The sequence below is a fragment of the Cyanistes caeruleus genome, chromosome 2, assembly GCF_971803275.1.
Source record: "Cyanistes caeruleus chromosome 2, bCyaCae1.hap1.1, whole genome shotgun sequence".
Classification (NCBI taxonomy): domain Eukaryota; kingdom Metazoa; phylum Chordata; class Aves; order Passeriformes; family Paridae; genus Cyanistes; species Cyanistes caeruleus.
In genome coordinates, this window is record NC_141702.1 from 115934118 (window position 1) to 115953275 (window position 19158).

The following is a 19158-nucleotide window of genomic DNA, read 5'->3' on the forward strand; positions in this document are numbered from 1 at the left end:
CTACAGTCTGTACTATTGACTTTTGTTGCATTATTCTGTTTTAAAATATTAAATATTTTAATACAGATATTTTGTAAACAAAGGGGGAATTCTCTGTTCAGACTGCTGTGCACAAAGACACAAAATTCCTTGGCTTGCATCCTCAGGAATACAAAAACTTAGGGGCAATCAGAATAAATTACTAGGATTTCTGGCCCAGTGATTTGTTGGAGAAATGGCTGTTGAGCATTCTTCGTTCTTTATTTCTTACAACAGGTTAGCAATGTTGCTTGTGCTTTCTATCCAGATTAATCCAACCTTTTGAAGTAAAATTTTCAAAAATACTCTTTGTCAGTGAACTTGTGAATTTAGACATATTTTTAAATCCTGCTGTTTCTTCTCTAAAACAACTAAGGTGTTTTGTCTGTATTTCGGGACTTCGGTAGTTCCCATTTTGAACCCAAATCAGTGCCCTCCTTTTTTTCCCTCCTTTCATTGTTCTGACTTTGTGAAAGATATTCAGAAGTATAGAGCACCTGACAACCTCCTTAGATCTCCCTGAAGATCTGATTCACTTCATCCCTGTAGTAACTTGACTATTATTAGTCCAAGCCCTGTTGTACTGATCTTTGTCCCTTGATGTTTTTAGGGAACTGCTTCAAGTGATGTTCGGTCTCTCCAGATTCTCAGATGCCCACTGTGCATGTACATTGTTGCTCCTAGGAAGACCTCTGAACCATTGTGGTGGCAAACACAGCGGAAAGGTCCTGGAAAAATCTGATTTAAAGGGCAATAGTGTGCAGGCAGCTTTTGTTTTATACACAGCAACATGTGAGGCAGTAAGTGACCCTCTTTGGCTGTGATTGTAGAGTATGAACCACAAGAAGGCTGCTGAACATTAGACTGCTCTGAGAGTTAGGATAAAAGATGATCTGTGAGTTTGGGTGAGATACTTATCTATTCTTTAAGAAAATTCCATTTTGGAATCAAACCACAATAAAAAATCATAGCTGCTGCACTCTGGTAAAATAAAAAACAAAACCAAAAACAACCTGATTGCTTAAATGATAAAAGCTAATAGTAAAGATCAAACTCAACCTCAAAGAAGTTACAAGTGAATTAATTTGGATTCTTTCTTTTCAGTTCGGAGGAGTTCCTCCTTTTCAGTTGGACTTCTTTACCTGTGTTCCATCTTGTCCTGTCAGTCTTCACAACATCAGCCAAATGTGTTCTGGGAGGTTGTCCACTGCAGTGATTTTCATAATTTTTATTTTGCTTTCATATATGTGCATATGTAAAACTGTACATAAATGTTTTGGGTTTTTTTTGTTTGTTTTTTTTTTCTTGAGGCTCTAGTCAAGAAAAGCAGTGCTCAGGAAATGTTAATCTTTAGTTGAGTACAAATCATGTCTACAGCTGAGAATCAAATTTGTTAATCTGCTTAAAAATGTGATATTTTGGACATATTTGGATGATAAATAAGGTCTTCCTTTACTTGTGTGCTTGTACAACTAATAAAATTATAGTAAGGATATTATATGTGCAACAGTGGGTAAATGCAGGCATTGCACAGCAAGGAACCTGTCCCAAATTCCTGGTTTTCAGATAATCTGTAACCTTAGTTGCTAAAATACATATATATTCATGCCAATTTCCTGATCTTTAATGTCCTCTGTGTGATTAGAGTGTGCATAGAGAGCCACAAGCAGTTGTACCTTTTTGATGGCAGCTTTATTGTATATCTTTTTTGTGTATTCCATATAAACCATGGTGCAAGCTTCCATTCTTTTTGCCTAGGCAGTCTGGAGTACTCTTCTACTGCAGTGTTAAATAATCAGGTACAAAGATTTAACTTGGCAGATATACAGAACTTAAGATTTCTGTTTTGAAGCTGTGGAAATAGGCATACCTATACTTCCTGCAAAAAAATTCTGTGAGGTTGGCTTCTTCCTGCAGTTACAAACACTTGGAGTCCCAGTTTTCAGTTTAAAAATAAAAAAACAAAACAAGTGTGCTGATTGCAGTGCAGAGAAGCTTGAAAATATGAATCTGACAGTTTCCAAGCAGGCAAAAAACTGTAACTGTATAAACAGCGGTTTTGTCTACCTTATTATAAAGTGGGTGCACTGGAAGGGGGTTAAAGATTTGGCATGCCTAATATTGGTTTCAAAGCTGTGGGTTAGATTCATGTGTGTGCTGGGGAGCTCAAGTGGGGAAGTCATGATGAGTTTTGTCCTAACGAGGCATAAGAAGCCCATCTTCTTTCCTACTGACCTGTTAGTGAGACACAGCACAGCCGTATCTATTTGTGCTGTAGTTGTTCTGGGTTTTTAAATTATTTTTATTTTTTTTCCACTTCATGCTTTCCAACTTCTTCATGTTCATCCCAGCTTGAGGAATTGGACAAAACACTTTATTACTCCCCATGGACAGTGAGTCCAGTTCTTCCTGGAAGTGTGAGCCATAGGAAGCCTAAGGAGTGAGCTGTTCTCCTCTGCTGTTGTGTTACATAAATTCCGGGCTCCTGAGACCTCTGCCATCTCTGCAGTGAGAGGACCAGCTGACTGACACGCAGCCAAAGCAGGAACTGGATTGTGTATGGGGGTGGCTGAGGACCCTGCTGTTCTGGAGGGGATGGCAAATGCCATTGTTACCCTGATGCTGTCAGACAAGATCTCTGTTTTAGTTAGGACCTCAGCAAACAAGAGGCACGTAGTCTTTCACGTTTTCTTCTGGATACGAGGAGATTAAAAACAGAACAAGGAAGAAAACCAGCCAGATCTCAGTAGCTATCCACTGTTAATCCTTGCTGCTTTTCCACATCATCTCTGTGGGAAAAAGCAAAACACAGGTACTCAAATCTGCACTGGGTTTTATGTCTCCTTTTTCTTTTGAGGGAGAAGTTGCTAGTTGTTGAAGGCAAAAATGGGTCATGTAGCTGCTGCATCTTAAAAATAAAATCTTTGGCAGACTTCCCTGCCTGCAACGTAGTGTGCTGAATTTCAATGAAAATCACCCAAATGTACAGAACTTGGGCAGCTCTGAATTCTGCAATAGAAAATGCTGCAGCGCACATTTGCTGGCAACTTCCGTGCCATTTGCTTGTTCATAAATCTTTTCTCAATCAAAGTACTATTATTTTTTGCAGACAAATATCTAGATTCTGTACTAAGTAACATTCATAATACTATTTCCTCTTCCATGCTCATACAGGGGATGTTGGTTTCTTTGAAAATATGAAATACATTTTTCTGAAAGCAGTCTTTTTGAAAGGAAAAAACCAAATGCAAGACCTGTGGTTTAGAAGGAGAAGAAAATTGTCACAATTTATTGATACAGACAGCTATGAAGTCTTTGTCCTGCTCAGGCTGTTGAACATTTTCCTTCGGATATTTTTTCTTTTTTTGCAGTGCTAATGTCAAAATTGTCAAGGATGTGTGGTAGCAATGTAGGATTATTGGAGTATTGCTGTTAACCAGGAGGCTGTTAAGCAGCTGCTGTGTTGATGCTGGCATTCTTTTCCATGCTAGTTGGAAGAATTAGTTTATTAGTGCCATGTTACACTTCTAACATAGCATGGTGCAAAGTAATGGGTATAAACTCACTGCAAAGCTTGTGTGATCATGTCTAAACCATCAGCTGGCCTGGGATGAAATCTCCAGAGCTTCTCTTTGCTATCTCTATTAACATAAAGTGCAATGGAACAAAGAAAGTCTTTTTTAAATTCTACATTCTTCTGAACAGCCTCAGGATATTTTTTGTCTGTTTTCCCTTCACAAACTGGTCTTATCCAGAAGATTTACAGTATCAGTAAATAGTATAATCCTAAAGAATAGAATGTGTGCATATGGCTAGCAGTAGAGTCTCTGTACCTCTTCTAGTGACTAAATATAAGTATTGAAAGAGAAGATAAAAGTTTGGTTCTGGTGTGATCAGTAAGTGATTTTCCTAGTGGAGGGTGCATATTGTTTCACAGGGAGGAATCTCTACAGGAAGGCTAAAACCATTTCAGTACATTCCCCTAAAGCCCTGCTACTTGTGTCTGGCAAACACACAGCAAGTTCTCACTTTCACTGCCACTGGATAGTGCAGGAACCTCACAGAAGATGGAGACGGAGGTGGGTGTGTGTCTTCTTTACTCTGACAGTCCATTAACATATGTTCAGTTCTGTGTCTTAGCCTAAACCTAGGCAGGGGCAGACCTAACATATAAAGCTTTACAAGAGCTGGTGGCTGTGCTTTGGCAGGATCATTTATGAAATTACTCAGGAATGAAAGTCTTGGTGGTGGTCAGCAACTGAGGAGTTGCTGACAAGTGACAAGTCCATCTAACAAAAGTGGCATTAGAAGGAAAGGGGTCTTCTCTGAATGCTCAAATCACATGATTTTACCTGTCTGCACAGAGTATCCATCTGTGTCTGCCATTTTACCAAGTCAACACAGACCAATTATTCATTGTGTATTTTTATATCAATTAGCACTTGTTCGTGTGAAGTTTGCCCGTGGAAAGAAATGTCTGATATCACTGGGCTGTGGGTCATATTATCCAAAATTAGCATTTTCATGTGCATTATCTGAAGGGGAGGTTGACCACATTTCAATCTAAATTAATCTCATTTATATTTGTTTTGAAAATGTTATATGCCCTGTCTTTCCTTCTTCCCAATGGTTAATTTTCCCAAATTTATCCTTGCTGGCTTGTGACTGTCTCTGTGCTAGTTGTTTAATTGGCAGCTGGGTTCATTTAAGTTGATAGAAAACTGAACTCTGAAGGGAAGCGTGTTATCGAAATGCAGAGGCTAATCCTATTAGGTGAAAGCATTTTTGTTTAAATGGAAAATTATTAGACTGTATCTTCAGTATCTCTTCAGGAGTGGCTGTAGCTGATTGCTGTTCCTAGAGGCTCTTATGGTGTTTCCTGAGTTGTGTAATTGTGAATGGAGAGGCAGTGGAAAAATGGTTTCCCCTAATTGTAAGTGGGGAACTCGGTCTTGCATCCCATGCTGGAATCACTGTATTATGTTGTTTTTAAATATCACTGCAAAAGCAGTAGATCACAGTGCATGTTGGGAAATATATGAAATCCCCCCCCTTTTTTTATCCTTCCCTAACTGAATCCACTCTGTTTTATTCCTGGCTGTGCCTGCAGCTGAAGTCATGTGGCTGTACATCTGCTTTACACTAACAGGCCCATTTTACATAATTCATTATGTGCAACCACAATGCCCGCTGCTAATCCAGGCTAATCCAGCACTTTCCTGAAGAGCTGCATTAACAAGTGTTTCTTCAGCCTTTCCAGCTCAGCCCTGGACAGCTCTGGGTGCAGTGGACACAGCCCAGAGCTCACAGGAGGTCAGGCTGGGGAGTGCAGAGCCACCAGTCCCCATCCCTCTCTGATGTCTGCAGCCCCCCAGGGCTGGAAGCCCTGCACATGCTCCTCATCCCTCTGTCAGGGCAGGCTCCAGCAGCTCAAGGAGATGAGGTGCCTGGGAGAGCACTGACAGCCAAGAGCTGATGTGCCAAGACAGGCAGAGCCCCTGGTCTGCATCAGTGACTTCTAAAACAAATCCTCATGAGCACGTCTCTGGGGGAGTGTAGGCTGTGGTGCCTGCTGTGTCCTTGTGTCCCTACACAGCCAAATCCAAGGCCTAACCAGAGCTCCTGCTCGTTTCCCTGATTGCAGTAATCTTCTGCAAATTGGAAACATATCGTTTATGGGCTGGGGGTGAAAGGTGAGGGGATTTTGGTTTGCTTTTTAAAGTTTCTTCATACCTGTGCTGTCAGGAGATGCCTCCTGGCACCTGGACAAAGGGCACTCTCATGAGGAGCATGGCAGTGCACACCTCAACACCTGCTCCTAAAGCTGAGGGCTCAGCTGTACACAGTAACTCTTGAATTTCCAGCTATTGCTTCAGAGACTCTTCTTTTACTATTACAGATAGGTCTTTGCACCTCTTCTTTGAAAATTATACACTTGAAGGTGTTTTCTTTCCTGATTTACCCCTGAGTCCTTATTCCTGACTGAATTTTTCTTTTTTACCAGACAGTAAGTAGTATGGACTATAGTCTGGCCCTGCCTGACAAAAAAAAATAAAAAAATAAAAAAAAATCTAACTTTTCTCTTTTGGCAAGTACTGATGTTTTAGGTTTGATTTTTGTCTTGAAACTGCTCTGATGGAGATGATGGTACTGTGAGGGCAGTGAGTCACTGAAAAATTTTTTCCCAATGAGGCTGTGGATGCCCTGTCCCTGGAAGTATTGAAGGCTGGATGGGGCTCTCAGCACCCTGGAAGGTGTTCCTGTCCATGGGAGGCAAGTTGGAATGTGATGATTTTAAGGCCTCTTCTAACCCAAACCAATCTGTGATTTTTATGTCTCCAGAGTCAAGAGAGCACAGCCTGGCACAAAGCTGTGCCATGGATAAGGATGTGCAGAAGCAATCCCTCCCCTATATATATATATATATATATATATATATATATACTATCTGCTGTCAGGAGCAGCTCCAGGTCAATTTAGGGCATTTTGGAATAGGATTTGGCCCACAGCCATATGGATCACCAGAAGATGTTCCTTGTCCAGGCCCTAAAGTCCCTTGGAGCAAAACTAGATGGAATATCCCTAAGTATTTTCTCAGTGTTTCTGTTAGTTACCCTTATATCCATATGTTTGTTATGTGCTGCAGCATGTGGGGGTCAACATCAGGAACACATTGACAGCCAGAGAGTCTGGGCTCTATTCAAACACTTAATGCCACTTGAAATACACTGATTTTATTGGGACACTTGAGACAGGGAGGAATATTTTTTCCTCTTCTGAAGTATTTGTTCAAAGAGCAGCAACAACAAACAACCCAAGCCACAAGCTGTGGAAGCATGACTTCATCTTCTCAGCTTTCTCCACGCTGTGCTGGGCAGAGGAGCAGTGAAGGCATTTGCAGATGCACAAATACACTTTTGGGACTTCTCCCTGCAGGAAACCATCACTTCACAGAGGAATGATTTAAACAGCTGTAGTTTGTCTTGACAGCATATTTTCTTTACTCTGAGCTGCAAAACAACCTCTTTGCTAAAGTTACTCTCGGCTGTACAAATTAGATTCTGCAGTATATGCCTTTGCAATTGGCTGTTTCTTGAAAGAGATGGAGATAGTTTAAAAAATGGAGGGACGCTGCGAAAAAGAAAGTTTTTTTTCCTGCCCAAAATTCCAAAATCTGAATTTAAAAAAAAAGAAATCATTCACCTAGAAACTGAGATAAAATTTACAGGGCAGAAAAAGCCCCACAACAGTATTGGATCCGTAAATGCTGCTTTTTTGTTGCATAGACATGGCTGTCCAGGTCTTTTTGGCACATACTGTATTTGAGACTTTGTTTGGCTCCTGGTTTTGGAAGGGGTTTGTTTGGTTGATATTGGTGGGTTTTTGGTTGCTTGCTTGCTTGTTTTTTATTCCTCATTCCCCATTCCTTCACCACCACTGCATTCCCACACTGTTTCCCCCCTTTTCTCCCTAAGGAAAAGCTTTATTTTTTATCCCACAGTACTTCCTATTACTCATGACTGCACCAACACAGCATTAAATCCCCTGTCAGCACTGAAATTCAGCTCAGACAAAAGAACGAGAACCAGGGGTGGTACTTTCAAGTTTTGAAATTACTAGACTTTGTTTCAGGCTTGTCTAAATAAACTATTGGGTTTGGGTTTCATTTGTTTTAATAGAACAATGAAAATTCTTCATGGGGAAATACTTCTTTCAAGAAGAAAAATAGCTCAAAGGAATTAATTTCTTTAATGTAAAAATAGATTTAATGTGGCTGGTCATTCAAGTAAATTGAAAGAGACTATAGAAAGTACCACCCATGGCAGGGGAATATAAATATCTACAAGGATATCAAGAATATTCTATAAGAAATGGGCCAAACTCAAAGACTATACTAAACCAAAGCGATTTGGAGTTTTGATATTGTCACTTTAGTATTCAATCCAGACTGAAGTTCTGCCAGCAACATCTCACTGAAAAGATGGACAGGGCTTGGGTTAGAAAGATGTCCTTTTCTCACCTGGCCTTCTGCCTTTTTTTTTGCCTTGCCTCAATCATTACCATTCCCCAAGTTTGTGTAACTCACTGGCAGCAAGTCACTGTCCTAGTGTATCCCTCAACCACTTGTACATTTCCATCATATTTAATTCTTGTAACCTACGTGATGCACTGACTTTGTGTGCTTTGGGAATCACAACTTCATAAAAAGCTGATTGTATCACAGTGTTATTCAACACATTAAGTAGATTCATAATACTAGAGAGTTTTCCCAGGACAATAACAGTTACTCAGAATTTTTGTTTAGAAAGATGATGGTATGGACCTGCACCTTCTTTGCTTTTCGGATTAATTTTGCGGTTACCTGTACAGTGCATTGACTGAAGTCATGTGTCCTAGTTAGTGGATTGAGTAATCTAATTTCTGCTTCAAAACTGGAATTTCAGATTTAATATTGAAACTACCTAGTTTGCTCTGCTGGCTCAGTTTTGAATACTTGCCCAGCAGTCCCTGAGAGAAAACTCAAGGACAAATATTCTGCTTAGCCCTCTGTAACAATTTCACAAAACCCATAAAATCTCAAGAATCATTACCCTCATCTTACGCTTTGTGTACATTCAAAAGATTCTCTGTGTTTCAAAGTACTTGTACAAAGATAATTTTGCTATTGTGTTCAGGTAATTCCTGCCCCTCATGGTATTCACAGCTTCAGGAATTTATATTAGGCATGACCTATAGAACTGAGCATTTCCAGGCAGTGCTGTACAGGAACCAGCAAGAGACAGAATACATTTCAAATATTTTACAGTGGGTGAAATCCCTCTCATTATTTCTCAGGTTTTCCTTAGTGTTTTATCAGACTGGGTCTCCAAATGACTAACAACATGCTAACTTGTTTTGGACAGTTAAATAAGGGATGAAAATCAAAGCTGGTACACAGCAATGATACAGTTTTATATATGTCACTCCTTCAGTAATGAGCTCAATTCTCAGCAGCCATTCCCACTTTTAAAACTCTGCAGAAGCACTGTGTGTGTGTGTGTTTGACCATAAATAGCAGGTGGATTTTGTTTGGCGTAGGATGACTTGTATCACTGCAAAGTCTTGAGGCAGCCATGAAAAAAGAATTACATTCACTCAGGTTTCTTGCCCTGTCAACACATTTGCCAGCCAGACTCAACTAAGATGAACCTTCATCGTTAAGAGATGGCGGAAAGAAGATATTCCTGTGCCGCTTCAGTTTCTCCCTCTGACGCAGGAATGTTGACTTGTGAGCAGGCTTGCCCACACACAGGTCTCTTTTCCCAGCTGCACCTTTGCCCGTTGCCTGCTCGGGCTGAAGCTCGTGGGGCAGCGATGGGCCGTACGTGCCTGTACCAGGCTGGTGCTGACCCCAGGAGCAGCCTGGAGGTGCTGCTGTGACACAGGAGCTGCTGTGCAGAGCATTTGATGGGCAGGGAGAACATCTGGCTGGCACCTCGTGCGTAACAAGTCAGGCTCTTCCTTGCAATAAACTGCTGTTGGCTGTAGTTGAATTAAGGCTTTTTAGTTCTCCTGTTTCACTTTAAACAGGAATATTTTAAAAGGAGTTAGAAGCAAATATTTTGAATACGTTACCAAGATACTTCGGTAGAGTTTTCTCCCTCCTCCAGATTGCTTTCCTTGGTTTATTTTTTACTATTGAGCATAAGCAGAAGTAATTAGAGAGTTATGTCATAATTCAGTAGTCTGCAGTCTATACATTTCCAACTCAGTTTCAGCTGAGGCCCTGATCTTACTCAAGTCTTTGTTCACTAAAGTAACTGTTCATGACCTTCTAGTGGGCAGTGTTCCTGTCCATGGCAGGGGATTGGAACTAGATGGTGTTTAAGGCCCTTCCAACCCAAACCATTCTATGATTCTGTGTTTGCAGTGCTCTCTGCTATCCAGTCCTTGCTGTTTGCTCCTGTGCCGTTAACTGAGATCACTGCGGAGCAGACAGATGTCACAGGGCTGTGCCTTGGGTTCCCTCTGCGTCCTCGCAGCCATGGCAGCCACTCTGCTTTGCACCGTGAGTTTTGCTGCATCCATTTGCAGCTTGGATTTCTCCTCCACTGCACCCACCTCTGGCTCCAGCCCTTTTCTCTTCTCCAGCTGTCTGATTTACCAGTGCTTCTGGTGGGTGTTTAGGGCTTTAAAACTTAATTATATATGAGTTGGAGGGCAAACAGACTTTCTTTTTAACCTCAAGGCTGAGAAAGTCAATGAACATGGGTTAACTTCTGATGGTAAGGCTCTAGGGATTGCCTGAAAAAAGTAGCAGTTCACTAAATTTTATGTTTCTGATTAATTTCCCCTTGCATTCTAATTTAATCCAAGCAACAGAAATGTGCAGTAGGCACTGAAAATACAGTTCAAGATAAAGGCTTCAGGCTAAATGTCAGAATTCTGTTTCTTCAAAATTAGCTTTCAGCATGTATTTTCATGGAGTTTATAAAGTGACTCTAAAGCAACCCAGGCTTTTGGGGTCCTGTCATCAGCTGGATTTATTATGGTTTATGTGGTAAAGTCCTGGAGTCCTGTATAGGGAAGTCAAAATAGGGAAGGTTTCTTAAAAACATTTTGCTCAAGTTTGTGTCCCATTGGTTTTGATGCCCCAAGATCCCCTTAGAGCACTGGGATTTGTGCATGGTCATGCTTTGGAAGCCTCATCAACCTCTCATGAAAGTGGAAATGAATTGCTTTGTTCCTTTTCGATGAAATTTTGATCAGAATTTGGATAGAAGACCTACTGTGTTGTGAGTGGAACTTACAGTTCCTGTATTTAAGGTAGCATTTAGCAAGGTAATTTACGACTGCCTATAGTAAAGTTGACTAAATTATTTCTGATAGTGTTTTTTTGTTTTTTATGCCAACTTGAGGCGTTATGAGTGTTATGAATTCCAGCACTGGAGTTATCCTAGGTGGGAGTGAGGGAAATCTACTTCCTCTACCTGCTTTTTAAAAGCACAGGTTTTAAAAGCTTTAGTAATATAAAATAAAAATAAAAATAAAATAATAAAAAATTAAAAAAGCAAAACAAAAACTAAATCCCCACCAAAAAACCCTAAGGAAAACAAACAAATCAGCCAAAACAAACCAGTTTCAATGAATGAAATTTGAGGAAGAAGGGAAAGTGAATTGTTTTGCCTCTGTTAGGAAGGATTCTCCAGCTGTCTCATGGAGAAGCACTATTTGTGCTGTGGACCAGAAATATGATATTTAGCAGCTGAAGGGGCTCTCCTTTCTTGCCCTTCTGTTAAATATCTTCCCAGTGCTTGCCTGTCTGTCCTCAGCTATCCAAACATCTTTGTTTGCATCAGCCTATGGAAATGTTTTAGACTTTTTTGGATAGACTATCTAAAAAATTCCCCTTGCAGCACACATTTTCTGTCTTCTGGGACTGTCAGGGCTGAGCCAAGACTGCCTTGCAGGTGTCCTCCAGCATGACACTGGTGTGGTGTTCAGCTGTGGAGTGAAAAGCCAGAGGCTGTTTGTTTCTTTGGAGCTTTTCCTGCTGAAATCGTGGAGGAGAGAGCCTGATTGAAAGCCCAGGGATAAAAAACATGAAGGCAGAGGGATGAAAAGTGAGCGGAATGGGGGACAGCAGGTGAATTCAGCACCAGAAAAACAGGAAGGGAGCAAGCAGCTGGGTGGGAGCTGGGGGAAGCAGGAGGGAGTGGGGAGAGTCAAGAGAAGCCAGGGGAGGAGAACAGAGGTGTGAGGTGCATTGGAGCAGGAGCAGTGTGGGGGAAGCTGTGGTCTGGAAGGTGTGGAGCAAAGGCAGTGCAAGGCTGAGAGTCAGCCATGAATGACTGCCCACAGCTCTGTTTTGGCAAAGAGGGAGCCCTGATCCCACAGCCACCACCTTTCCCATTCAGCAAGGAGCTGGGAAGCACACCAGGAGAATGAGCCCACCTCCATCTGCTACCCACTGCTTGACCAAATTGGTTACCCATTATGAGAAGAATTTGAATAGGTAACAGCGAACTTGGAATAGATCCCAAATGTGTGGGAATCAGCATGGTCCCACATAAGGGATTTGTTTTGATTTTTTATTTTTTTTTTAAGGGGATAGGGTATTTTGCATTTACAAAATAACATTCAAAACTGTTCGGTATTTTACAACACAAACATAATCTCTCTCAATACGGTTACAGAGAGATCCAACACTGGCAAAATAAATCATGTGGAACCTGCCCCCCGACCCCATCCAACCAGCCCAACGCCCTAACTTCTCAGCAGGGTTTCTCTCCTCTGTCTGCACTTCTTGTAGCTGTTTGCAGGTTTAAAAATACTCTGTTCTACTAACTTCCAAACAAACTGTCCTCTCTCTAGAAAGGCAACTAAATGGCTCAACAGACAGCAGTAACATCCTACACACCTACGCCCACAGCACACAGCAGCCCTGCAGACACTTTAGCTGTCTCTAACACACATAATTTTCCTTATTACCAAGTACTCATCTCTTCCCTTTCAAATGCCTTTAAAATAAAAGAATTATATGTGCACATGTACACAAAGCAGAAGGAAGAAGGAGGGGGAAAAAAAAGTGTGTGGATTGGTTTATCTGCATCTAGATCCCTTACATAAAAGTCTTTGGTGATCTCTGCACATTCAGGTCCAGATCCAAAACCAGTGGAGGTTAGCAGTTAGTGTGCACACAGAATATTTTGGAGAAAAATTACCATCTCTATTTCTAGATTAAAAGTATATCTATAATAAGCGTGTCACATGGCACAGGCATCTCTCTCAGGGGGCGCTTTACAGTTTGCTGTGCAAACTCTGGCATATTTAGTTTTCTTCAGAAATGAAGGATGGATTTTGTCCATGTAAGCTAATATAATTTACATTTCCTGAAAACAAATTAAAATAAAGCAACATTGATTATTTTTTAGTTTTAATTTTCTTTTATATACAGTAATATCATCAAATCTTCAAGAATAATAGTTATTTTTCACTTTACCTTTGTATCAAATTCGTTCACTTTTCATAACATGTCCTCTGTCAAACCACAAGATGCTGAGTATTATCCATAGTTTCTTTTCTTTCATTGGTGCCACTCCAGAAAGCTGTAACACTCCTGAGTTCAAAAGCTCTGTGTTTATGCCAAGGTTGGGAATCATTAACATCCTAAAAGTTTTAAGGTTTCTTAGAAGCGACCCACTTTGATTTTTACTTACCTTTTTCAATTTTCTTTCTTAGTTTCTCCCTTAAAATCAGGTCAGATATTTGATGAAAGTAATTTTTTTTTCTTTTTTCATGACTTGTTATACTACTTATGAATTTTGTTCTGTTGAGGAATAACATTCAAATATCCTTCCTTGGGGTTATTTTAACGTTGCTATTTCTCACCTAGGCTAGGAAAGGAGAAGAATGCATGAAATGAAAGAAGTTTTTAATTGTGGATTTTTAGGGCTCAGGAGACATTGTCTTTTTATTCAGCTTATCCAGCTGAGTGTTTTATTCAGCTATCCCACTTGAAAATATTTAAAAACCTTTTTCCTGTGACCACCTCAAACCCACACCAACATGAAGATCTTGCCATCCTAGAAACCATTGGTGAAATGGCATTAAAAGTCTAGAAATAAGTGATAGTTTATCAAACTGTGTTTTTCAATATGGCCATTTTATCTTGGGGGAGTTGTAATTCCAGCTCCTTGCCATGTCCCTTTCCTTCCATTGAGCCTTGCCCTCAAGCAGGTAATTCTGCACTGTACTTGTCTGCAGTGTATTGGGGACCCAGGGGCCAACCAGAGGGAGAAAGGGGACAAAAAGGGAAATGTCACGTTCCAGGCAGTGTTCTGGTTAAAATATCTGGGGTTTCCCCCTGCTGAGTCAGCTGCTACATCAGGGATTTGGGGTGCACACAACAAACAAAAGCAGATTGTTATAGTGCTAAACTACATGAGCTCGAGCTTTTCTTTGCATTCTTTCAAGAATAATTAATCTTAGAAAAGTCAATTTCCATAAATATCAGAGAAATATATTTCCTGAAGTAATTTTCAGCCAGCTCATAGAAGACCCTGCATGTAGTAGAGGAGGATACAAAGACAGCTGCAATGAAGCATTTCACAGTTTCTGTCCTTTATACTTCCCATTTGGCAAAAAAGTTCCAATAGTTTGGGTTTTGATCTTTGTTCAGCATGAAAACAGATGTCAAAACACATTCCTTCACAGCAACAGTTATATTTTTGATTAGCTTTAATGGCTTTTGGAAATATGAGTTTCTTCAGATAGGGTGCATTCTTGTCAAATACAAAAAATAATACCTCCATTAACATCTTCATTATTTTTTTATCTATTTCTCATCCTTTGCAAATATCCTTGCATTTGCATGTTCCCATTGTGACGCATTTTCCAATATGATTATTGCCCTCCCCCAGCAGGCTTTGACATTGCAGAATGATTGTGCTGTCACAAATACTGGAATGCCTGAACAGACAGGATTAGAAATGGTCAGCAGATTAAAAGTGTTTGCTTGAAGTTTATTCTTTGGTTTGAAGTAGCAGGGGGAAATATTTGCATAAATGAATTTTTAATAGATACCAAAAATAAAAAGGTGCTAAAGAAAATGTAGCTTGTCTGCATTATCATGCAATTTTAATTACACAAGTATTTATGTTCTTTGTGTATTTTGACTTACGGCCATGTGAGACACATGAGTGAATTGTCACTCATGCAGAATTAATTCTAATTTGTCCATATAGGGGGAAAAAACCTGGGAAAATATGATAACATTTTTCATTGGCAGCAAACCCTAGTTGTTGTTAGTCATTTGAGAAAATTATTGTTAACAGACTATCCAAATTCTGTAGGTCAAAGCCTTCCTTATAAAGAGGTGTACTAGCACATGACTAAATCCACTACAGGAATGGATTTTATCTACTAAGGAACTGTATCCTTCTGTACCATAATATTTATTTCATTTTTTCTTTCCCTGGAACACGAGAAAAATATTTTGATTCAGTGTTTGGCAATACGAGCCAGGTTATTTAAAATAACAGTCACTTGGAATATACCAAGTGTAATTTTTAGTGTAGTTACTTTTCTACGGTATTGCAAACCAAAATCTTTAGTTTCCCACGAAATACAATACAAAAGCAGTTTGTAAAGAGTCTTTAGACTTTCTTCTCCCAGGTAAGTGGCAAATATGAAGTTGTCAATGACACGTAGGGCAACAAATGGATAAAGCAAGCATGGATTCTGAGATCTATAATTTTTAATAATCTTTAAACTAGCTACAAAATGTCAATCACTTCACAAACTGACAGGAGACATAAGGAATTTTCATATTACATGCTGTAAATGATATTTATCTCACAGTTTATCTAGAGTTCATTCATTTAGGTTTTTTAATTATTTTTTAATTGTCAGCTACTAAACATCTCAGCGATTTGGTGTGCATAGCTCTAGGTAAGCAACAGAGAACTGTACCGATAACAAACCACATGGGGATAGCGACTAGTAAGAGAGAGCCTTATAAAAATTACATTTCTTTGCACCATTTCATATGGTGGTTGTTTCCTCCAAAAGATAGTCTTCAAAAGCAGCAGACAAACCCAATATATTACACTTATTTCTTTTTGTCTTTGACATATTTTCAGCCAAGCTTTTATTTTGCTGGCAATGGCTAAATGGTGAGTGCCAAATCCCTCTTTTTCATAATTAAAAAAATGATCATGATTAATAACTATATATATATCAACAAGAAAAAAGTGGCACAACTGCAAACTTGCTGGTATAACATAGTCCCAAAAGAGTCCGAATACTGAGCATGCTTTTGTTGTCATTGTTGGTGTGCTACTGCCATGGGAAAATTCTTGTTTAAGTAGGAGTCTAAAAGTCTATTTATTCCTCATGCATAAATGCATAAATCACATCACTTTTTAGTGCAATGCTTGTTATAGTAATATAATTCCACATTGTCTAATCATGAAATCATAACAACAGATAATGGCAATGAAGAACTGAAGACAGCAGGTTTAAGTGCTTAAACATCATGATACCCAAAGACAGGAGCATGGCAGTAGCTCTGTGGAATGTCACAGTTTTACAAGAACAATACTGTATATTTAAAGGTTAACAGCACGTTTAGCATTCCAACAGTGTTGTCATTCAGCAAACATCATTAAAAAAAAAAAAAAGAAAAATGAAGAGAGGGGAAAAAAAGGAAAGGAATCCAAAATGGAAACAAGGAAAGGAAAGGGAGAACCCCAAAAAACATCATAGTGAGCTATAGCCATCAAATCAGCACTATGTACAACCTTTGGAAAGAAAGATATCTAGAAAAAAATAATTACAAGTATAATTTTTGGAAAGCTGACAAACTACACAGGACAACATTTACAATGGGGCTGATATGTGCATGTGTGCAAACCTAGTAGATAAATACCATGATAAAAGCATGAAGGTGCTGCCCTGCTGGACAGCATTAAAAGGAAATGCACTTCTATGCATTTAACCGCTGCCCAGCATCTTTGTTGCACGCTGGTTGGCTTCATCAATCCTGGTTTTGTTGGAATCAGCCTGAGGAAACACAAATGAAAGAAAGGAATGAGTACAGGGAGAAGGAAAGTATGAGAAAGAAAGAGTATAGGGAAGAAAGACAATGTTTTGTGGGTTCTTCCATAATTTTGGCTAGATCACGGAAAAATGCAGCTTGAAAATACTGGTGAGCTGGTTTTTATAGTGGTATTAGCGACCCAAAAGGAGATCACAGATTTTCTGGTTTTACTTCATGAAGACTTTGAGCAGAGCTTTTCTGTTTGTGGTCAGCTCCACTGAACTCTGTAAATGTCGTGGCAGATCTGTAGCTGGTGCTGTAAATAGCATTGGTGGTACCAATGGTAACAGATGACAGCATGAAAACTGATGGTGTGTATCTGCATTTTGCTGAGGTAAAGCATCAGAGCCCTTGAAGATTCAGTGTACCCGGACTGTGGTCTAATTTAGATCATCAGGTTCTGGTCAAAGCTAAAATTTTGGTCAATGTAGACACTCCTGGAGCAGAGAAGCTGGATCATCCGATATAGGGAATGCTGAGAAAGAGAAATCTCTTTGAACAGATCAGCCTGGATATCTTTGCTCTGCATGTGAAAGGAAGGGAATAGCTGGGAGGGATGCCAGTACTCAGAAGTTCACCAATGTAGTTGCAAGATAGAGTAGCCTCTCATTGGGCAGCAGCATAAACAGGAGTTAAGAAAAGGCAGGGATTCTACTGTGATTTGAAGCAATCAAACTGCAATTTAGTCCAGCATAGACTGAGCCATTAACTGCACTGTTTTCCCTGGGGTAACACCTGCCATGATTATAAAATGCCATTAATGAAATGGCACCACTTGGGAGGTTTGGGAGTTCTCTCTGAGTGGGAAGATAGACCATGACTTTCTGTAGCTCTGCAGAAGTTAGTTTTGGAGACTAAAGACACTGTTTTAGCTGACAAAAACTGGCAAAACTCCACTCAACCCCACGTTGCCATGCCGACTTATCCTAGCAGAGGGACTAGATAGAAAATGGTTTCAGTTTTTAAAATCAGACCTGTGGGAAAGGTGAGAATTGTATTGCTGCTTTAAAAGCATGGGCTCCAATAGTAAACTCTTTTTGTGGTTTGATGGCTGCATTTTGTTAGTTTTGATGATTGTTCCCACATCTCTGGGGTGTATCCAAATTGTACAGATTTATTTTAAATCTCCAATTTGCAAAGATGAGAATGGTGAAGCAACTTTCCCACGTGCATTTAAAAATCCTTTAAGAATGTTTATACTGATGTGCAATAAATCTTTCTGAAGTATCTTGGGGTTTTCTCCATAATTGTTTTGGAAAATGCTATGTAGATGTGTATTTTTAGTGCAGTAGCATGTGCCAACTCCTCAACAAGCGTAAATCAGCAAAACTACTTATTACAAGCCACACTCCTTTATTTTAGCCGTGAGTTTGACCTTGTCTACCACAGTACAATTTTGTGTGCTTTTGCCAAAAGGCTACCTAAAAAGTTAATGGGTTTGGAAGCAGTTACCTCTGTCAGGAAATGCATACATATTCATTGAACAGTGATGAAACATCATGTTCCTAATGATGTTTAGACATTAGTATCTGGTGGATGATCTGGTGGATTGAAGGCAGTGGCATTCTTTGTGCTGACCTTCCCAATTAGGTCAAGACAAGTGCTTTGAGCTCCCTCTACTTTCCCCCCAGCTTCTATTTCTGATAGATTTTAGGGCCAAGCTCTTCTGGTGATGGTGCCATTTGACCTACCCATCACACTGTCATTTTGGTTTTTGTCCCTTTCTCTCTGATCTAAGGAAAGGATAAATAAAGCCTTTTATTCATTGCTGTCATGATTACTGTGGATAGATCAGATTACATCGCTGCATTGAGATTGCTCTGGTTTGGGTGCATGCATCCAGTGTAACATAAATCCTTTAGGAGCATTTATGCTGCATCCCAGGGTACTTCGGGTTAGCTTTGTGATACACCCCGACTTTTGCAAACTGTGCCAGCCAAGGATCTTTCTAATGGCTGTAACTGACCCAAAGCACAGTGCTCCAGCTGGTCAGGAAAACTACCCTGGCAGTGCTGCGAGGAAGACAAGGGTCTGTTGGCATATTTCATTGCAGACTGGATGTGTGTGCAATTGTGGTTTCGCTGTTATCCAGCTAACCATCATTTCTGTCTTTTATAGAGGGTTTTAGTAATACATTGTGTTCCTTTTTCTAGTACCTCATTACTATGTGTCCTTACTCTGAGAAATTTGGCTTATTTTTCACTAAGACTGACTTATTTTTGTGCTGCTCTCATGACGACTCCTCTGTGTACGATGCAAATCCATCTTTCACAAATGTGTCACTGTTCCTCAGCCAAGGGCCCTGGGTGATTTTATGAATGCACTAGCTGCCAATGTTATTTTGCCATTGCTGTACAAAATGCCAAAATCTGTAAGAAGACCACATAGCTGTGGAAGGCCGGTCCCTCAGCTCACTGCTCTCAGCATGCACTGTTCAAGGTTTGGCCCATGTGCTTTATGTGCACAGAGGGCCTGGTCAATGTTTTCAAAATCCAGATGTTTGCAAGCCTGAGCTTGTAGGAGAACAGTGACTTGTTGGGCTTGCTGTATTTTGGGAT

General features: G+C 40.0%; 2 protein-coding genes across 31 annotated transcripts in view; one reads left to right on the plus strand and one right to left on the minus strand.

The window, feature by feature from the left end:
• PAK5 (p21 (RAC1) activated kinase 5) overlaps positions 1-19158 on the plus strand; it is a 315373-nt gene that overhangs the window by 10871 nt on the left and 285344 nt on the right. The window lies entirely within an intron of this gene.
• Positions 15239-19158, minus strand: part of SNAP25 (synaptosome associated protein 25) — a 61587-nt gene continuing 57667 nt past the window's right edge. For all 3 annotated transcript variants that reach the window (XM_086873360.1, XM_086873374.1, XM_086873368.1), the window contains exon 8: positions 15239-16563. In XM_086873360.1, the coding sequence (XP_086729486.1) occupies positions 16495-16563 (69 nt within the window). In that variant the 3' untranslated portion in view covers positions 15239-16494. The remainder of the gene's footprint in view (positions 16564-19158) is intronic.